This window comes from Euleptes europaea, chromosome 8 (assembly GCF_029931775.1).
Source record: "Euleptes europaea isolate rEulEur1 chromosome 8, rEulEur1.hap1, whole genome shotgun sequence".
NCBI classification, from domain to species: Eukaryota; Metazoa; Chordata; class Lepidosauria; order Squamata; family Sphaerodactylidae; genus Euleptes; species Euleptes europaea.
This window is the reverse complement of record NC_079319.1, coordinates 10272526-10293960: the sequence shown is the minus strand read 5'-3', so window position 1 is coordinate 10293960 and position 21435 is coordinate 10272526. Positions and strand designations below refer to the sequence as shown.

The 21435-nt window shown below is 45.3% G+C and overlaps 1 protein-coding gene across 1 annotated transcript in view; it reads left to right on the top strand.

Annotated features, from left to right (window-relative positions):
- TG (thyroglobulin) overlaps positions 1 to 21435 on the top strand; it is a 167260-nt gene that overhangs the window by 19194 nt on the left and 126631 nt on the right. The window contains exons 10-18 of the mRNA XM_056854657.1: positions 17 to 604; positions 2034 to 2267; positions 3849 to 3989; positions 4898 to 4975; positions 7354 to 7466; positions 9221 to 9332; positions 11708 to 11908; positions 15617 to 15829; positions 20361 to 20515. Of these exons, the coding sequence (XP_056710635.1) occupies positions 17 to 604; positions 2034 to 2267; positions 3849 to 3989; positions 4898 to 4975; positions 7354 to 7466; positions 9221 to 9332; positions 11708 to 11908; positions 15617 to 15829; positions 20361 to 20515 (1835 nt within the window). The remainder of the gene's footprint in view (positions 1 to 16; positions 605 to 2033; positions 2268 to 3848; positions 3990 to 4897; positions 4976 to 7353; positions 7467 to 9220; positions 9333 to 11707; positions 11909 to 15616; positions 15830 to 20360; positions 20516 to 21435) is intronic.

Below are 21435 nucleotides of genomic sequence, written 5' to 3'. Positions count from 1 at the left end.
CATTCTTCTCCTTCAGGTCCAAGCGACTGCCAGCTAGCGGGTAGTCAAGCTTTTCTGAGGACCGTGCAGCAGCTACTGTCGGATCCCACCGCTCCGCCTCAGCTCTCCAGGGTCTACATCCCACAATGTACCTCCGATGGCCAATGGAGGCGGGTCCAATGCGACGGCCCCCCCGAACAAGCATTTGAATGGTACCAAAGGTGGCTCGCCCAGAATAACAATGGCAGACCTCTCTCTTTTGATGACTTGATGGTCATCCTCCTTGACTACAAAGAGAGATCTCAGCCAAGCTTTGAGGTCTTCATCAAAGCCCTCTATGAAGCGGGCCACCAGAATGTCTTCCCAGCGTTCTCTAGATTCCCCTCCTTCGATGCTGTTCCTCAAGCGGTCCGGGAAGGCAACATCACAGGGGCTTCTCCGGAGAACGTTTTGCTGGCGCCGTTCACCTTCTGGCAACTTCTTCAGGGGCAGCTTATCCATTACCCAGGGCCTTACAGTGGTTTCAGTGACCCACTAGGACATTTTGAGCTGCGCCGTTGTTGGTGCGTGGATGAAATGGGGCAAATGCAAGGAAGCAAAGCTGAAGTGAATGAGTTTCCAGACTGTAAGTAATTCATTGCAGTGATTAATGGTGCAGTTCTCTGCAGAGGTTGTGCATAGGGTTGCCAACCTCCAGGTGGTGGCAGGAGATCTCCTGCTATTACAACTGATCTCCAGCCGATAGAGATCAGTCCACCTGGAGAAAATGGCAATTGGACACTATGACATTGAAGTCCCTCCTTTCCCAAACCCCACCCTCCTCAGGCTCCACCCAAAAAACCTCCCGCTGGTGGTGAAGAGGGACCTGGCAACCCGAGTTGTGCAATCTGAAACCAACGGGCTTAGATCAGGGGTGTTGGACTTATTTGTTACAAGTGCCCGCTATGACATAAATGTCACTTGGTTGGGCCCAGGGTTGGCAACCTCCAGGTGGTTGTAGTTGTAAGAAAAATCCACAACTATGTACAATAAGTAGTTGGGGAAAGCCGACACAGCAGCCACACAAAAAACGTTTCAGCACAAATAATTTCAAAATGTAGTCATTTATCCATCAATATGACTAACAACTGTAATTCTTGTAACTGAATTACAAGCTAGTTGCATGCAGTCATCTGCGTAAATATTGCAAAGATCACAGTGTAAGGTAAGTACAATATCACAATTTCTCATATGCTTGTTTTGTATACTCAAATGTAAATTTTGTCCAGTCCCGTTTTCCTGTCCAATGTACTTAAGACATATATATGAAATATAAATATGAAGCTTTATATAGGATCTAGAGTTAGGGCTGTCAAAAGCAGAATTTTAGAACATCGCTCCCGCATTAGAGCCAAAACAATAGACGCCCCACTTGTGGATCACTTTCAGAAAAACAAACATTTTTTGTGTGGCTGCTATATCGGCTTTCCCCAACCTCCAGGTGGTGGCTGGAGATCTCCCGCTATTACAACTGATCTCCAGATGATAGAACTCAGTTCCCCTGGAGAAAATGACTGCTTTGGCAATTGGACTCTATGGCATTGAAGTCCCTCCCTCCAGTGTGTCTAGTGTGTATCAAAGATGTTACTTTAGCCATGGTTGCGTATTCTGTTAGCTTATTCATCCATTCAGTCAAATCTTCGTATTTCTCTGCCTTCTGTTTTGCTGCTTTCTAATGGGTTGAACATTTCTGCTCCTCACCTGTTGAGGGTGCCCAGTTTTATCCAGGTCGTGTGTAAATAAACTGATGCTGGTCAGGAACCCCCACATGACGTGCTGCTTCATGCACTCGGGATCCTGAGCTACACGATATCCATGCCAAGCATGTGACTGCTGAGTCTTGAGGGCGGCATCCCGGTGTGACGTAAAGTTTAACGAACCTCTCCGCTCGAGCCCCCAAAACTGTGTTTTTACAGCAGTGGAAACAGCAGGAAATATAGGAAGGAGTGAGAAATGTGAACAGGAAGCTGCCGAGCACGAGAGGCCTATTAAACAGCACTTTCCTTTCCCTGCAGGTCCTGGAGCATGCCAAGCCGCTCAGCAAGAAGCCGTGCGGTTTACCGAGAAAGTGGAGCAGCTCATCCGGGAGTCCGACAGCTCCCGCTTCCCTTTTGGGCAGAGCTTTTTAATGGCAGAAGGGCTCACGCTGACAGAGGACGAACTCCTAAATTATTCTCAACCGGGGATCACGTTTTCGGAAGAGTTGTTGCTGGGAGGGGATTATGCCATCCGGCTGGCGGCGCAATCCAGTGAGTTTGCCAGGAGAAGCTCTTCATTGGGTGAAACTCACAAGATCACAAGGTTGGAAGAGACCACAAGGGCCATCCAGTCCAAGCCCCTGCCATGCAGGATCCCACAATCAAAGCACTCATGGAATCATAGAGTTGGAAGGGACCAACAGGGTCATTAAGTCCAACCCCCTGCACAGTGCAGGAAATTAACAACTACCTCCCCCCCACATCCCCAGTGCCCCCAACCCTCCCCCTGACATGCAGGATCCCACAATCAAAACACTCCCGACAGATGGCCATCCAGCCTCTGCTTAAAGACCTCCAAAGACGGGGACTCCACCACCCTCCGAGGCAGCACATTCCACCATCGAACAGCCCTCACAGTCAGAAAGTTCTTCCTAATGTTTAGGTTTAGTTTAAATCCATTACTCCATGTCCTAGTCTCTGGAGCAACAGAGAACAAGCTAGTTCCCTCATCAACGTGGCATCCCTTCAGATATTTAAACATGGCTATCATGTCACTCCTTAACCTTCTCTTCTCCACACATGAAAACATGAAGCTGCCTTATACTGGATCACGCCGTTGGTCCATCACAGGCAGTGTTGTCTGCTCAGACTTGCAGTTGCTCTCCAGGATCTCAGGCTGAGGTCTGTTCATATCACCTACTACCTGGTCCTTCTAGCTGGAGATGCCGGGGATTGAACCTGGGACCTTCTGCATGCCAAGCAGATGCTCTACCACTGAGCCACGGCCCCTCCCTTTTCCCTTCCGCACGAGGAGGTGGGGGAAACTGAGAAAGAACCTTGGTTAATAAATGGACAAGTCAGACACCTGCAGGGTTTTGGAATGAGTTGGTCTGGTTTTCCTACGGTTCCTTGGGGCTTTATCCTACTGGGAGTCCATACGCGAGTAAGTATGTAGTGTGGTGTATTGGTTAAGATTCAGTAGACTCTAATCTGGAGAACTGGGTTTGTTTCCATACAGTCTCTCCAGATCTGACTCATGGTGAACCGGGTTGCTTTCCCCACTCCTCCACATGAAGCCAGCTGGGTGACTTTGGGCTAGTCACAGTTCTCTCTGAACTCTCTCAGCCCCACCTGCCTCACAAGGTGTCTGTTGTGGGGAGGGGAAGGGAAGGAGATTGTAAGCTGGTTTGATTCTCCTTAAAAGGTAGAGAAAATCAGAATATAAAAACCAACTTTTCTTCTACACACATTGATGTGTCTGAGCATTCATGGCATACACTTGAACATTTATTTTAATTTTATTGGGGTATATCACAATGACTGTTACACCAACATTTCAGGAGTATAGATTTTGGGAATCCATTTCAAAGAATCCTTTTTCAGTTTCAGAAAGGTATTGGTAGGTCGACTGCTACTGTTTTTAACGGGCAGTAAACCTGGGTTCTTGTCCAGGACTGTGGCAGAAAGTGCCGTCAACTAGTCGCAGCTGACTTATGGTGATTAGATTGGACAACAACTTATAAATTATCCACAGACGTGCATGCTATTTGTGGGACAGCAATCTCATCTGGATTTCCATGCTTCATATCCTTGCTTTAATTGTGTTTGCTCTTTTCTCCCTTTTCTTTTCAGCTTTGCGTTTCTACTGGCGCCACCACCTCTTTGCCACACGTGGTTCTGCCGGGGAGGCCTTCCGTTTGGGATTTCAGCCTTACACCCCACAATGCGATGGGCTGGGAAACTGGGAGCCTGTGCAGTGCTATGACAGCTCAGGTGAGACCCGGCTAGCAATATAGTTGGCAGCATTAAGCTGAGCCAAAGAGCCACAGATCCGACCAGCTGATCTGGCATCATGTGTATGGAAGTACGAAGTATTGTTTCTATAGGAGAGGCCCACAGATACATGTGACTCCATGAAAAGCCATGTGGAGAGTGGGAAAGAACAATGGACACAATGGACACACACAGAGAGGAGGGGGTCAGAGGGCAGCTCCCAGGTTAAGACCAAGAGAGGGACATCCTTGGGAGGTGGTGGGCTCTCCTTCTTTGGAGGTTTTAAAGAGGCTAGATGGCCACCTGTCAGCAACGCTGATTCTGCAAACTTAGGAGGATCCTGAGAGGAAGGGCAGGAAGGGATGAGCCAGTGCTCAGCTCTCATGGCCCTTTCTTACATGCCCAGGGTAATGCCGATCACCACTTTGGAGTCAGGAAGCAATTTTCCTCCAGCTCAGATTTGTCAGGGATCCTGGAGAGTTGGGGTTTTCTTTGCCATCTTCTGGGCATGGAGTAGGGGTCACTGGAGGTGTGGAAGGGAGGTAGTTGTGAATTTCCTGCATTGTGCAGGGGTTGGACTAGATGATCCTGGTGGTCCCTTCCAACTTTATGTTTCTATGATTCCATTCAAGGAAATAACACTTAAACACTGAGAGTGATGTAGAGTGGTCCCCCACCAATGTCCAGGCATGCTGAATTGCGCACTCCAACATGGACAGAACTGTATGATCCTCTTTGGCTCCTACCTGTTAACTTTTAGGAAAATAGCACATCTTTTGCAGAATCTGCTTCCATTGGAGGTGTCAACCACTGTAATACATGCTTATTTTAAAACGTTCACTGCAAGGAACATCTGATTGCCAAGTGTCTCTTGCAAATATTCATTGTGCCTTTTTCTTGCATCCTAGGTCATTGCTGGTGCATGGACGAGAGAGGGCGTTACATGTCGGATTCTCTTGTGACGCGCTCGTCTCACCTGCCCAAGTGTAAGTTTTTTCCCCCCTTCTAGCTTGGCCGTGCAACTAGATCAGGTGAACAGTACAACTTTGGACCCTTGTGAATACTACTGATAGAACTGCAAAAGTGTTTCAACTCTGTAGAGTTCAGAAAATGGAGTCAGGCGCAGAAGTACTGTGGCTCAGTGACAGACCATCTGCTTAGCATGCAGAAGGTCTCAGGTTAAATCCCTGGCATCTCCATTTCATAGAATCATAGAGTTGGAAGGGACCACCAGGGTCATCTAGTCCAACCCCCTGCACAATGCAGGAAATTCCAAACTACCTCCATCCCCCCACACCCCCAGTGACCCCAACTCCATGCCCAGAAGATGCCCTCCCTCTCATGAACTGCATAAGGTCATAGAATCAGCATTGCTGACAGATGGCCATCTAGCCTCTTCTTAAAAACCTCCAGAGAAGGAGAGTTTACACCTCCCGAGGAAGCCTGTTCCACTGAGGAACTGCTCTAACAGTTAGAAAATTCTTCCTAATGTCTAGACGGAAACTCTTTTGATTTAATTTGAACCCGTTGGTTCTGGTCCGATCTTCTGGGGCAACAGAAAACAACTTGCCACCCTCCTCTATATGACAGCCCTCCAAGTTCTTGAAGATGGTTATCATATCCCCTCTCAGTCTTCTCCTCTTTAGGCCAAACATACCCGTAAAGGATCAGGCAGTAGGTGATGAGAAAGATCTCTGCCTGAGACCCTGGAGAGTTACTGCCATTCTGAGTAGATAATACTGACCTTGATGGAAGGGGCTGTGGCTCGGTAGTAGACCATCTACATAGTATACAGAAGGTCCCAGGTTCAATCCCCGGCATCTCCAGTTAAAGGGACCAGGCAAGTAGGTGATGTGAAAGATCTCTGCTTGATACCCTGGAGAGCTACCAGTCTAAGTAGACAATAATGACTTTGATGGACCAAGGGTCTGATTCAGTAAAAGGCAGGTTTGTATGCATATGTACAAGTAAGCTTCTGGTTGTTATGGATCTTAAGATGTACTTGGAAGTTTGTTGACAATGCCTGGCGATATCTTGAAGCCAGAGGACCCGACTATATGTTACAGTGGTGGACATGTTTCATTTCCCATCTGTCTTCTTCATATATAAAGAATGCTAGGGGCTTTTTGACAATAAAAGGGGTGAGAGAAGGATACTTTGCCCTGGCTCCCTTTTGGGCATTTCTACCTTTTATGCATGGGTTGTTTCCATTGGATATGCTGCTCTCTTGATGCACAATATTTGCAGTCAAATTCTCAAATCACTCTGCACAGGGGTGTGAAACTGACCAATACTCGCTGTGAAACTGACCAGTGTGGTGTAGTGGTTAAGAGCGGTGGTCTGGAGCGGTGGACTCTGATCCGGAGAACCGGGTTTGATTCCCCACTCCTCCACATGAGCGGCAGAGGCTAATCTGGTGAACTGGATTTGTTTCCCAACTCCTACACATGAGCCAACTGGGTGACCTTGGGCCAGTCACTGTTCTCACTGAACTCACTCAGCCCCACCTACCTCACAGAGTGTCTGTGTGGGGAGGGGAAGGGAAAGGGATTATAAGTTGGTTTGATGCTTCCTTAAGTGGTAGAGAAAGTCGGCATATAAAAACCAACTCTCCTTCAAATAAGCAGCCTCAAAGGTTGGTTGTGATTATTTCAGCATTCTCACTAGTCACAATAAAAAAAACCTGTTGGATCAGGCTGAGGTCTGAAACTGACCAACGCTCCCTGTGAAACTGACCAAATAAGCAGCCGCATAGTATTCCAGCTTTGAAGGAAGGGGTTGGATGAGAGGGAAAGACAAGTGGGAGGGAGAAGTGAGAATGGTGGTGAGGAGTTGACGTATGAACAGGACCAGGTTTCGATTTGGGATCGAGGCAGCCATTAAATTTGGGGTAAAATGGCATCCACAAAACACAGGGGAAATGCAAGGGGAGAGTGAGGCGACTTCTAAAGGTCAGAAAATACATGCATAATTAAAACAAAGCTCTGAAGTACTCGGGGTTTGACGGTGACAGAAACAACCCGTGCATAAAAGGCCACTGCTTCTGTCATAAGAACATAAGAAAAGCCCTGCTGGATCAGACCAAGGCCCATCAAGTCCAGCAGTCTGTTCACACAGTGGCTCAATCCGATGCCTCTAGGAAGCCCCCAAACAAGACGACTGCAGCAGCACCATCCTGCCTGTGTTCCACAGCGCCTAATATAACAGGCTTGCTTCTCTGATCTGGAGAGAATAGAAATGCATCGTGACTAGTATCCATTTTGACTAGTAGTCATCTAGTTGGCATGCAGGAATAAATGGCTGGGTTTGAGATATTATACACCGTACTGAGCCGGTGTTACTGATAGCGAGTGTTTTAATACAGGTCAGACCCCGTGTCAGCGCTCTCAAACCAACGCGTTGATTTCCAGATGGAAGCAGAATGGGTTGAAACGTGATGCGACTTCAGCAGACCTGTTTACACCTTCCTGTTTAGAGGCAAGTAGTTTTTCATTAAAACATATTTCAATTATAGTTTTGTTTTTTGTTTTTTTAAATCTAGGCTGAATTCAGGATTTCATTCACATTCGGAAAAATCCACATTTTGCCATTCAAAGTGCCAGTTGTGGTGTTATATAAAATCTTAGGATAGGATTGTCCAGGAGTCGAGATGTTTCAGTCTCTTCTCAAGGACTGTGGAACACAGCCCCTTTATTTATTTATTTTAAGCTCAGAGCTGGAAGGGACCACCAGGGTCATCTAGTCTGTGTGTGTAAAGTGCCATCAAATTAAAGCCGACTTATGGCAACCCCTTTTGGGGTTTTCATGGCAAGAGACTAACAGAGGTGGTTTGCCAGTGCCTTCCTCTGCATTGCAACCCTGGTATTCCTTGGTGGTCTCCCATCCAAATAATAACCAGGGCTGACCCTGCTTAGCTTCTGAGATCTGGCGAGATCAGGCCAGCCTGGGCCATCCAGGTCAGGGCTCATCTAGTCTAACCCCTTGCAAATGCTGGATGTACAACTATAATTTCTGTAATGTACAACAGAATTTTCTGACAGAGCGGTTCCTCAGTGGAACAGGCTTCCTTGGGAGGTGGTGAGCTCTCCTTCCCTGGAGGTTTTTAAGCAGAGGCTAGATGGCCATCTGTCAGCATTGCTGATTCTATAACCTTAGGCAGTTTATATTGTAAGCCGCCTAAAGTTTTGCAAGGGAGAAAGGTGGCTAATAAATGTTTAAATAAAACAAATAAATAAAATAAGTATACACACAACTGTGTGTGTTCGGATTGCCAGGTCCGGTCGGGAAACTCCTGGAGATTTGGGGGTATAGCCTGGGGAGGGAACAGTTTGGGGGAAAGGATGGACCACAGAGGGGTACAAGACCATAGGCCATTTATTCAGGGTCAATTTTGATGCTTGCTCAAAGCTCTTTTTAAAATTGTGACCTTTAAAATGCCTATTCATGGTCCCGATGCGAAAGGAGAAACTCCACTCTCCCACTCGCCTGCTCCTTCGTTCTTTCCATTAGCAACGGTCATTTGCATAGCTAATGCACAGCTGTAATTTTGCATGCTTCCTTGAGGGGATTCTTCGAGGTGGGGGCGGAGCAAACACAAAAGGTTGCGTTTAAGGGGCTCTTAAGAAATGTGAAGCAGGTATGCGCCGGCTTCGCAGTCACTTCCTGAATGACGGTTCAGCGTGAAAAAGTAAAAAAATATATGCAGGCACTTCAGCCTGGAACACACTGCTAATTACCAAGCATGAATGGCCATAGAGTCACCCTCAAAAGCAACCATTTTCTCCAGGGAAACTGATATCTGTTGTCTGGAGAGAAGTTACAATTCTGAGCGATCTCCAGGCTCCACCTGGAGGTTGGCAACCCTGATTGTGTTTGGCAGTGCAGCAGCAGCAAGCTTTCTGGTCCACCATTCACATAAGCCGTCATCCTGGATCCAAGCACTCGAGTCCCTTAAAAAAAGTGACGAGCAAGAAATTACTAGTAGTTTGAGCCAAACCCCCAGGTGCTCTCAAGTCCACTTAGCTCCCAACCCTACGTGCCCTTCCCCAAACTGTATTCCTTGGCTTCGATGAATAAGATCAGTACTCCAGAAAGCCAACTTTTGATCTCTTGGCCGTGCTAAAGAAGAGTTGTGTAAATCTGCCTTGGGGTTTTTGGAATACTGGTTTCTAAACATGAGTTTTGCACACAACCTTCCGTTCGACAATGATAACGCAACTGCTTCTTTCCAGACTGGGGCATATACCGTGTTGCAGAAGTCAGACACAGAGGCCTGGTGTGTTGACCCTGCATCTGGAGAAGTATTCCAAAGAAGCAATGTAGATTCAAAAGGCAGAGTTCACTGTAAGTATCTGTTATGTGTGTTAAGTGCCGTCAAGTCGCTTCCGACTCATGGCGACCCTATGAATGAAAGTCCTCCAAAATGTCCTATCTTTGACAGCCTTGCTCAGATCTTGCAAATTGAAGGCTGTGGCTTCCTTTATTGAGTCAATCCATCTCTTGTTGGGTCTTCCTCTTTTCCTGCTGCCCTCAACTTTTCCTATCATGACAGTCTTTTCCAGTGACTCTTGTCGTCTCATGACGTGACCAAAATACGATAGCCTCAGTTTAGTCATTTTAGCTTCTAGGGTCAGTTCAGGCTTGATTTGATCTATAACCCACTGATTTGTTTTTTTGGCAGTCCATGGAATCCGTAACCCTCTCCTCCAACACCACATTTCAAAGGAATCTATTTTCTTCCTATCAGCTTTCTTCCCTGTCCAGCTTTCACACCCATACATAGTAATAGGGAATATGATGGCATGAATTAATCTAGTCTTGGTGGCCAGAGTCACATCCTTACACTTCAAAATCTTTTCTAGCTCCTTCATGGCTGCCCTTCCCAGTCTCAATCTCCTTCTAATTTCTTGGCTGCAGTCTCCCTTTTGGTTGATGGTGGAGCCAAGGAATAGAAAGTCTTGAACAATTTCAATTTCCTCATTGTCAACCTTAAAGTTGTGTAATTCTCCTGTAGTCATTACTTTTGTTTTCTTGATGTTCAGCTGTAGTCCTGCTTTGGCACTTTCTCTTTTAACTTTCAGCAATAGTTGTTTCAAATCTTCACTATTTTCTGCCAATAATGTAGTGTCATCAGCATATCTCAAATTATTAATGTTCCTCCCTCCAATTTTCACTCCACCTTCATCTAAATCTAATCCAGCTTTCCTAATTATATGTTCTGCATATAGATTGAAGAGATAGGGAGTATCTACAGGTTCTTTTTTGAGTCATCCGTCGTTGCTGAAAATCGGCCAGCCCTTTGGTGAAAGAGCCTATTTTATTCTGTTCCTGCCCATGTCCTCAATGTTCAGAGAATTTCATACAGCCACTGTGAAGAGAAATGCTAGAATTATCCGAGTTCCTAGCGTTGCTCAATCATATTATAGCAAGTGATAGTTTTAAAAGCAAATCAGGTTTCAGCTTTTGTCTCACTGCTTTTAGGGATTATCAAATAGCCTAAGTTATCTCGCCCAGAAATTGCACCTAATCTTCTTCTGAGACTTCCATCCAGAGAAATCTGATTTGCTTGTCGCAGGACTGTATATTTATAGAAAAATATCAATCTTATCTTTGGCTAAGTTTGATTTATCACAATCATGTGGCTATTTCTAGATATTTGATTGATTACCACTAAAATAAGAGTGGTAATCCCATGTATATCCTTAATTATAAAATCTTCTCTCTTGAGATATGGTGAAGGCCCCCAGTTCAGAGAGCTTTTTTAAAGAAAGGATTGGACAAAACCTATCAATGGCTATGTGTAGGGTTACCAACCTCCAGGTTGCGGCTGGAGATCTCCTGCTATTACAACTGATCTCCAGCCGATAGAGATCAGTTCCCTTGGAGAAAATGGCTGCTTTGGCAATTGGACTCTATGGCATCAAAGTCCCTCCCATCCTCAAACCCCACCCTCCTCAGGCTCCGCCCCAAAAACCTCCCACTGATGGCGAAGAGGGACCTGGCAACCCCAGCTATGAGTCCTGATTTCTAAATGGCACCTCCCTATTCAGTGGCAGTCTATTCCTGCCAATTACTGGGAGAGTTGCGCCAGTTGCAGAGGACAATTGGAAGCATTTGGGGTTGGGTTTTGTTGTGCTTTTTAATATTTTATTTTTCATATCAATATGTATATAAACAGAAAATTAAAAATAGCAAAATACAGAAAAATAGAAAATAATACAGAAAAGTTCTGGGTGCAAAAACAAAATTTTGATAAAACCACCTCATATATCTATATTATTTCCTCCTTAGAGAGTTTATTAATATATGGTCCTCTTTGTTTTCTACTTGCTGGCTTGTTCTCTATATTGCTAATATTTTTAACATTAACATTAACTTATTTTTAATTCAACACCTAATGCTTTCTTCCTTTACATAAGCATATATCTACCCAAACTCAATTTTTCTTATACAGCATTTTAACAAACATATGGGGAACAAAGCTTCCAGTTGTTTTGAGAGTCTTTGTTTGGTTTTTTATGCACCTGGTTTGTAACTATTGGAAGCATTTGGATAGCCACTGTTGGAAACAGGACAGGGGCTGGTTTAATGTAGTGCTTAATAAAATCACCTGTGATGTGGAAGATCCCCCAGTCGGGATCGTGCCCCTCTTACTTCTGAGTAAACCTCAACAGGACAGCTGCATAGAGTGACCGGAGTTTCTCGTCTTATTTTCAAAGGCCCCAGTTACTGCAGCATGCTGAAGTCCAAAGCTGTTCTGCGGGAACTTGGTAGAGGGCTTGCCCCTCAGTGCAAAGGCGAAACTGGGATCTTCTCCCTTGTGCAATGCGACAGCAACCAGGAAAGCTGTTGGTGTGTCTTTGAGAATGGTAGGGAAGCTCCTGGGACACGAGACACGAACAGGAGGCCTGCGTGCGAACGTGAGTCATGCTTGCAGTGTGCTAGGTTTGCCAACTCTAGGTAGGGAAATTCCTGGAGGTTTGGGGGTGAAGCTGGGGAAGGACTTGGACCTCAGCATCGTATAATTCCATCCAGTCCGCCCTCCAAAGAAGAAGAGGAGGAGGAGTTGGTTTTTATATGCCGACTTTCCCTACCACTTAGGGGAGAATCAAACCGGCTTACAATCACCTTCCCTTCCCCTTCCCACAACAGACACCCTGGGAGGTAGGTGGGGCTGAGAGAGCTCTAAGAGCTGTGACTAGCCCAAGGTCACCCAGCTGGCTTCATGTGTAGGAGTGGGGAAGCAAATCCAGTTCACCCGATTAGAGTCTGCCGCTCATGTGTAGGAGTGGAGAATCAAACCCGGTTCTCCAGACCAGAGGCCACTGCTCTTAACCCCTACACCATGCTGGCTCCACTTTCTCCAGGGGAACTGATCTCTGTTGTCCCGGAGATCAGTTGTAATTCTGCAAAATCTCCAGGCCTCACCTGGAAGTTGGCAATTCTAGCCTGAACAATTTCAGCTGTGTGCAGCCCAACCAGTGAACAGACTGGAAGAGGTTCCACTGAGCCTCCCAAATACCTGTGTGTGAATCTTGGTAATTTTACAGGTTTTTCTTTTTTAAAACTCAGATCTGATTCTTCTGACTTCCAGGCTTCCGGAGGCAATCTGAATGATGCGGCTTTTCAGTATGCTCGTTTGAGACAGTGAGGTTAATTGCACCATTGCTGTGTCTTGAACATAGGATGGGGAGCCCTGGGCTCGAATTCATGCTTGCCCGAGAGAATCTCCGGGTGGCCTTGGCCAACCCCTTGTCTCTCTATCAAAACTCCCTCACAGGGCTGTTGTGAAGCTGACTTGATAATTGCCCTGATGCTTGGAAAGCTGCCAGTGGGATAGGGACTCTTCCCTGAGTGCATGAAATAGTGGGATAAAGTTACCCCTATGGCTTGAAGAACTACGGCAAAGAAGACCTAGGCTTCTGACTCATAGTTGAGAAAGCTTCCTTTGCTTGGGTATTTATAGCCTGCTTTTCTCCCCACCGGGGTCCCAAAGTACCTTATAACATTGTTCTCCCACCCCCCTTTATCACAACAACAGCCCTGTGAGGTAGGCTGGGGTTAGAGATCAGCTGGCCCAACACCCCTCAACAAGCTTCCGTTGTATACTGTAGATTTACACAGAGTTGTCCCAAATCCTAGTCCAAAGTACTTAATTAGTAGAAGAAGAAGAGTTGGTTTTTATACGCCGACTTTCTCTACCCCTTAAGGAAGAATCAAACTGGCTTACCTTCCCCTCCCCCCCCCAAAACAGACACCCTGTGAGGTAGGTGGGGCTGAGAGAGCTGTGACTAGCCCAAGTTCACCCAGCTGGCTTCATGTGTAGGAGTGAGGAAACAAATCCAGTTCACCAGATTAGCCTCCGCCGCTCATGTGGAGGAGTGGGGAATCGAACCCGGTTCTCCATATCAGAGTCCACCGCCCCAAACCACCACTCTTAGCCACTAAACCACACTGGCTCTACACCATCAGTACACCACTGAATGTCATTCCAGAAGCTGTTATTGGATGCATGTGACTTCTCCCCACTCCTGGGTCCCCAGTGGGTATAAAAGCAGCTGTAAATTGAATTATCAATCAATAAATCAACATTTTTGGCCACGTCTTTGCTGTCTTGGCATTCCACCCTCTGCACAAAAGTGATATCAAATTTGGAACAGAATCCTGCCAATAGCGACGCCTCGCAGCCTGGCCTCTCTCTGAAACGTAAACCTTTCAAAAAAATAAACTAAATCTTGCCACGGAAACCAAAGCCAAAAAAGACTGAACTTCCAAATTCTGTTCCGTTACCAGTGCTGGCAACCTTTCTTTTATAGAAATACGAGAATCTGACTTTTCCTCGGATTTAGTTTTCCCTTCCAGCCGATGCTTACGGAAACCCAAGGAAGAGTTTTTATTGTATTTTTACTTTTTTTGCAATTCTGGGCATAGCTTGAAGATGGGAGCATGGTTCGTCAGCAAAGAAGACAGCCATGGTGGGAAGGGACAATAAATCCATATTCTTTTTCACAAAAGACAGATCAGACAGGCAAGCAGTAACTTCAGAATGCCCATTGCGTCCAGTGAGGTTTCTGTGAAACTAATTGGTTCCGTATGGGAGAAATTTCCCCTTGGATCATTTTCAGCTTCCATCTAGCATGCTTGGGTGGGTCCAGCATTCCCCCCCCCCCACTGATGTGCATGTCAGAGATTTTAATGCCACGTATCTATGCACCACCCACATCTTCTGCACTAAACCACGCTTCTCAGATACAGGGAAAATCTTTTAAACAAACCTGTAGGGCAGTGGTTCCCAACCTTTTTTTGACCAGGGACCACTAGGACTTTTTTGTTCGGTGCAGGGACCCCAAGGTTCAAAATAAAAATTCAGAGAATTTGAAAATAAACTTTAATCATAACTGTTAGTTAAACATTAAACTTAGAATAATATTTGAATATCTATTTTTATAATAGAGAACTTTTAATTGAAAATATTAATTTATTATGGGTTTATAACTTTGTTTCGCGGACCTTAATTTAGTTCTCGCGGACCACTGGGGGTCCACGGACCCCCGGTTGGGAACCAGTGCTGTAGGGGAATGAGCAAAGTTCTATGCCGAGGCAACAGAATGGACCGAACCTCTTTAGACTACAGGTGGGAGACACTGTTTAAAAAAGGTTCCCCCGCAGAGACGTTCCCCCAGAAGAAAGCTAGCAATTCAGGGAGAAAGGTTCTGGCTTCATGCGCAGGAGTGGGAAAACCAACCTGGTTCACCAGATTAGAGTCCGCCGCTCTACATGAGTTGGTTTCCCCACTCCTCCACATGAAGCCAGCTGGGTGACCTTGGGCTAGTCACAGTTCTCTCCGAACTCTTGCAGCCCCGCCTACCTCACGAGGTGTCTGTTGTGGGGAGAGGGAAAGTGATTGTAAGCTGGTCAACATAAAAACCAACTCCTCTTGTTGTTGTTTCCCCAGACCATTTTTATAGGTCTCGTTGCCCACACAGCAAACGGTCTCTCCATATCTGACTCATGGTGAACCGGGTTGCTTTCCTCACTCCTATCCATGAAGCCTGCTGGGTGACCTTGGGCCAGTCACAGTTCTCTCTGAACTCTCTCGGCCCCACCTACCTCACAAGGTGTCTGTTGTGGGGAGAGGAAGGGCAGGTGATTTGATTCTCCTTAAAAAGGTAGAAAAAACCGGTATAAAAACCTCCTCCTCCTCCTCCTCCTCCTCCTCCTCCTCCTCCTCCTCTCCTCCTCCTCCTCCTCTTCTTCTTCTTCTTCTTCTTCTTCTTCTTCTTCTTCTTCTTCTTCTTCTTTCTTCTTCTTCTTCTTCTTCTTCTCCTCCTCCTCCTCCTCCTCCTCCTGCTTCTTCTTCTTCTTCTTCTTCTTCTTCTTCTTCTCTTCTTCTTCTTCTTCTTCTTCTTCTTCTTCTTCTTCTTCTCCTCCTCCTCCTCCTCCTCCTCCTCCTGCTTCTTCTTCTTCTTCTTCTTCTTCTTCTTCTTCTTCTTCTTCTTCTTCTTCTTCTTCTTCTTCTTCTTCTTCTTCTTCTTCTTCTTCTTCTTCTTCTTCTTCTTCTTCTTTCCCTGTCCCTGTCCCTGCTGATTAACTTGGTTTTCCTTTATTTGTCTCTGTGGTCTCCCCAGGTCCCCAGTGCCGCATGCCTTTTGATGCCCCTGCTGTCGTCAATGGAGGAGTTTTTTGTAACAACGTGTCCACTGCGACTCCGAAGACTCAACAGTGCCGGGTGATTTGCTATCCGGGCTTTCACAAGGTGTTTTCCAGCGGGGAGGCGCTTCTTTGCAATGTCGAGACCGGACTCTGGGTAGGAGATCCACCCCACTCGCAAATCTGCCAAAGTAAGTCTGTGAAGTGTCGATTTTGTTCTATTTCAGGGGTCCCCAATTGTTTTGAGCCTGCAGGGACCTTTGCTTTTTTTTTTTTTTTTTAAATATTATAAATTTTTTATTAAATGGCTGCCAAAGCGCCATTTAAAAAATCTGCATAGCCAATCGAATCACCAATGACCAAAAGCACCAACGATCCACTCTCTAAAAATACTTTATTGGCTGGGCACCAGGAAAGGTGTTGGCAAGTACCATGTTGCCCATGGGCACCATCTTGGGACCCCTGTTCTATTTAGTTCTTTACTTCATTTATACTCAGCCTTTCTCTCAGAGTCTACAGATGGATTACAAAAAAATTAAAATAATGCAAACATATGCAATAAATGTGGTTAAGAACGAGCTGCTGGAGGCCGGTCACAGTATAAAAGCAAGTTCAATGAAATCATCAAAACAGCATCCACAAAATTATCAATATTAACATAAGTACCGTATACAACAAGCAATATAAACCACATTAAGCAGCCTGACAACCTATGCATAAAACAACCCAGTGGTTCCCCAGTGGAACAGGCCTCCTCGGGAGGTGGTAAGCGCTCCTTCCCTGGAGGTTTTTAAGCAGAGGCTGATTCTGTGACCTTAGGCAGATCGTGAGAGGGAGGGCATCTTGGCCATCTTCTGGGCACGGAGTAGGGGTCACTGGGTGTGTGTGTGTGTGGGGGGGAAGGTAGTTATGAATTTCCTGCATTGTCCAGGGGGCTGGACTAGATGACCCTGGTGACCCTTCCAACTCCATTATTCTATGAACCCAAGAGTTGGATCTAGGGGTTTGCGCTCAACTAAAGCTGAATGGAAAAAAACCCTGAAAAATACTGAAAAGGTATTTTTTGGGAAGGGGTGTTACTGGTTAAAAAATTGGTAGCGCAGCCTTCAGACCTGATCACAGAACCTGCTGGGGGCAGGGTCTAAATGCTGAACTGCAGCTCAGTGCTTAGACCCCTGCCCCCAGCAGTCTCCGATCACAGGGGGTTCGGATCAGCGCTGCTTGCCGGCTCCCGCCTCCTCCAGGAGGCGGGAGCCAGCAAATAGTGCTCATCTAAACCCCCCAGCAGTGCAGAACTGAATGCTTGGCTCTGGGGAGCCACGTTAAGCTCTGAGCCCATATTTTTCGGGTTTCAGTTTTATAAATCTGAAAATTTTCAATTTTCCCGAAAAGCCAAATCCATTGTATTCAGATTGTCGGGCTTTTCAAAAATTTCCAGATTTATTAAACCCAAATCTGAAAAATACCGGGGAAAGGGGGCCGGCTGCACACCCCTAGTTGGATCCAGCCAGCTTTTTCACTTACCTGTGTTTACTACAAGCTTAATGTCGAAGGTAAGGCCACAAAGAGCAGGGACCATTTGCCTGGAAGTTAGTACCTCTGCAGAATTTGCATCCAAGTAAATGTGATTGAGGCTGGGAAGGGAAGCCATGAAAGAGCTAGAAAAGATTCTGAAGTGTAAGGATGTGTCACTGGCCACCAAGATCAGGTTAATTCATGCCATCGTATTCCCTATTACTATGTATGGGTGTGAGAGCTGGACAATGAAGACAGCTGATAGGAAGAAAGTAGATTCCTTTGAAATGTGGTGTTGGAGGAGAGTGTTATGGATACCCTGGACCCCCCCCCCCAAAAAAAAAAAAATCAGTGGGCTTTAGATCAAATCAAGCCTGAACAGACCCTAGACGCTAACATGACTAAACTGAGGCTATCTTATTTTGGTCACATTATGAGAAGACAAGAGTCACTGGAAAAGACAACCATGATAGGAAAAGTTGAGGGCAGCAGGAAAAGCGGAAGACCCAACAAGAGATGGATTGAGATTGACTCTATAAAGGAAGCCACGCCCCTCAGTTTGCAAGATCTGAGCAAGGCTGTCAAAAATAGGACATTTTGGAGGACATTGATTCATAGGGTCGCCATGAGTCGGAAGCGACTTGATGGCATTTCACACACACACAAATGTGATTAGATAGAGGCACTTACTCTTGAGCTGAATAGCTGAGCTCCAGATAGTTCAACGTGGCAGGTACTATTTGGTCACATAATCACTAAATTTTGTGACTTCTGTGTTATTATTATTTTTCCTGGAGGAGTCAGCTCTGTAGGTTTATTGACATCTTTACTGCTCTGCCTGTCTCCTGGCTTCTTAAGAAAAAAACATTTTTGAAGGCCCAACAATAACAGGAGGGGGAAAAAAACCCTCCTCTGAATCTTGGCTGGCATCATTTTCCCTTTAGTCTTCACATGGACTTGTCAATATAATTGACTAGAAATGGGCTTTGACCTAAATATGAATACTGCCAGACAGTTCAGCTCCGTCTCAGAGGCTGTTTTCTTCTTCAGGTCCCTCTCTAACTTCTTGGTTGTATTAAAAAAAAAATACTTACATTTGAGTAGAACCCAGCCATAGTTAAGACCTTTTTAGCTCTTGGAAGTTCAGTAATTGAGTTAAGCAGGTGTTTAAATCTTTTTCCCCCATTGAAAGCTATTGGATTTTAAAGAGCTTAATTTTGGCTGGATTGTGCCCATCGGTGTATCAACATTTAAAAAAAGACAAAGTAGAAGAAGAAGAAAAAGAAGAAGAGTCGGTTTTTATATGCCGTCTTTCTCTATCACTAAAGGAAGAATCAAACCAGCTTACAATCACCTTCCCTTCCCCTCCCCACAACAGATACCCTGTGAGGTAGGTGGGGCTGAGAGAATTGTGACTAGCCCAGGGTCACCCAGCTGGCTTCATGTGTAGGAGTGGGGAAACAAACCTGGTTCACCAGATTAGCTTCCTCCGCTTATGCGGAGGAGTGGGGAATCAAACCCAGTTCTCCAGATTAGATTCCCCACCCCTCCAAACCACCGCTCTTAACCACTACAGCATGCTGGCTCTCACCTTGCTATAATGCACTAGTACATGCTTCCCACTTTTCCACATCTCACATAATTAGGGTTCCGTCAATGCAGGAAGGTTTTTCCCATGTCCATAGAAGCGGGACCCCACTCATTGAATCATAGAGTTGGAAGGGGCCATGCAGGCCATCTAGTCCAACCCCCTGCTCAATGCAGGATCAGCCTAAAAGCATCCCTGACAAGTGTTTGTCCAGCCGCTGATTGAAGACTGACAGTGAGGGGGAGCTCACCACCTCCCTAGGCAGCTGATTCCACTGCTAAACAACTCTTATTGTAAATCCCCCCCAAATATCCAGCCAGTATCTTTTCTCCCATAATTTAAACCCGTTATTGTGAGTCCTATCCTCTGCTGCCAACAGGAACAGCTCCCTGCCCTCCTCTAAGTGACAGCCATTCAAATACTCCAGAACCTTTCCCTAAATTAGGGTTGCCAGCTCTGGGTTGTGAAATCCCTGGGGAGTTGTGGGGCAGAGATTGGGGAGGGCAGGGTTTAGGGAGGGGAGGGACCTCAGCAGGGTATAATGCCGTAAAATCCACCCTCCAGAGCAGCCATTTTCTCCAGGGGAATTGATCTTGGTTGTCTGGAGATCAATTGTAATAGCGGGAGATCTCCAGGTGCCACCTGGAGGTTGGCAAACCTACCCTAAATGCAGATGCAAGAGCTTACCTATAATCCCACTGTGCTTACCTTTTTGTGGGATGGAGAGGTAACAAAATGAACTACCGTACTTGTTGATTTTGGGAAATGCCAAGAACATAAGAAAGGCCATGCTGGATCAGACCAAGGCCCATCAAGTCCAGCAGTCTGTTCACACAGTGGCCAACCAGGTGCCTCTAGGAAGCCCACAAACAAATCAACTGCAGCAGCATTATCCTGCCTGTGTTGCAATTCACCTATAATATAATAGTCATGCTCTCTGATCCTGGAGAGAACAGGTATGCATCAAGACTAGTATCCATTTTTACTAATAGCCATGAAGAGCCCTCTCCTCTGAACATGTCCACTCCCCTCTTAAAGCCTTCCAAGTTGGCAAATGCTGATGATGTAGCACCCGCCATTTGACAAATAAGAAGAGGCTACTTGAAGTTGATCTGATTTCAATTTTTGGTGAAAGAAACAATTTTTACACCTATCAGGAAGATGCGTGTATACAAAAGAAAGAAAGAAAATATTTTCTTGTAGTTAGTTAGCATATATGTAACAACATGAAGAGCCTTTTTTTCTTGTTTTATTTGAGTAAACTAGACAACATAGCTTAATCACATATAGCGATAGAAAGAATAGTCATGAAGGGTATACATATATATATGGAATGGTGTTTTTCCCTTTTTAAGGAGCTTTTCAGGACCATAATTTGCAATTTAGAGTAAGATGGAAGGTACAAAATGATATTGATTCACCCAGAGAAATGCATGTTGATTAGTAGATTAGGAGTTTATTGTTTAATTTAGTCAATGTACGGTTGTGTGTATTGTGTAGTGTGTACTGATTGTTATGTTTTTTGTGTTGTTTTGAAAATAAAAAAATATTTTAAAATACTTCCTTATAGAGGGAAACGGCAACCTTTTATTTCACTTTTTTTTTTGTTCTCCGTTCAGAGCCCCAGCCGTTTCAGAGCGTCGAGACCCAAAGTCACTTTCAACTCCTGCTGCCGCCTGAGAAAATCTGCAGTCCTGACTACTCTGGATTGCTAGAAGCCTTCCAGATCTTCGTTCTGGATGAGATGAAGGCCCGTGGGCTTTGTCATGTTCAGGTACTGCTACTATTAATCCACAGAAAGGTCAAAGCCCCCCAAAAGGCCCTTTATCATTTTGCAAGGTTGTCTAAGGATCAGTCGTTGCTTTCCTGACCCCAGTGATACACGTAAACGCATGAGGTTTTCTTTTCTTTTTTTAATTAAAAAAATAATAATTCGAAAAGAAAAGGGGAGGGGGAAAATTAGGAAAAGATAAAATAGAATGATATACAATACATTCAGATTTTCTTATTTTCCCCCCTTCCTTGGCACCCAGAATATATTATGGTGCTCACTAACACATTAAAAATAATAGGAGCCCCGTGGCACAGAGTGGTAAGTTGCAGTCCTGCAGTCCAAGCTCTGCTCACGACCTGAGTTCGATCCCAACAGAAGTCTGTTTCAGGTAGCCGGCTCAAGGTTGACTCAGCCTTCCATCCTTCCGAGGTCGGTAAAATGAGGACCCAGCTTGCTGGGGGTAAAGGGAAGACGACTGGGGAAGGTACTGGCAAACCACCCTGTAAACAAAGTCTGCCTAGTAAACGTCGGGATGTTACGTCACCCCATGGGTCAGGAATGACCCGGTGCTTGCACAGGGGACTTTTACCTTTATTAAAATAATATCAAATGTTTTCAACATGTTTTGTCCTGTCTTCTTTTCTTATCTTCATTTCTTCTCTTCTCAATGCACAAACTCAGTTATAACCCAAATTGGGTTATGATAAACATAATAATACAGTGAGACATACCTATATATGTAAAATTGCAAGTGGGTATTTACAATATGATTTAAGACTATAAGCTCTAATATCATTTTAAGATAAACATAATAAAGTCAATAATTTTGATAGAACAGCTTCCATCTCTCTTGGACTAAATCAGAAGGTTTCATGTTTACTTAGTAAGCTTGGACATGAAGTTTTCTTATACTGAATCAG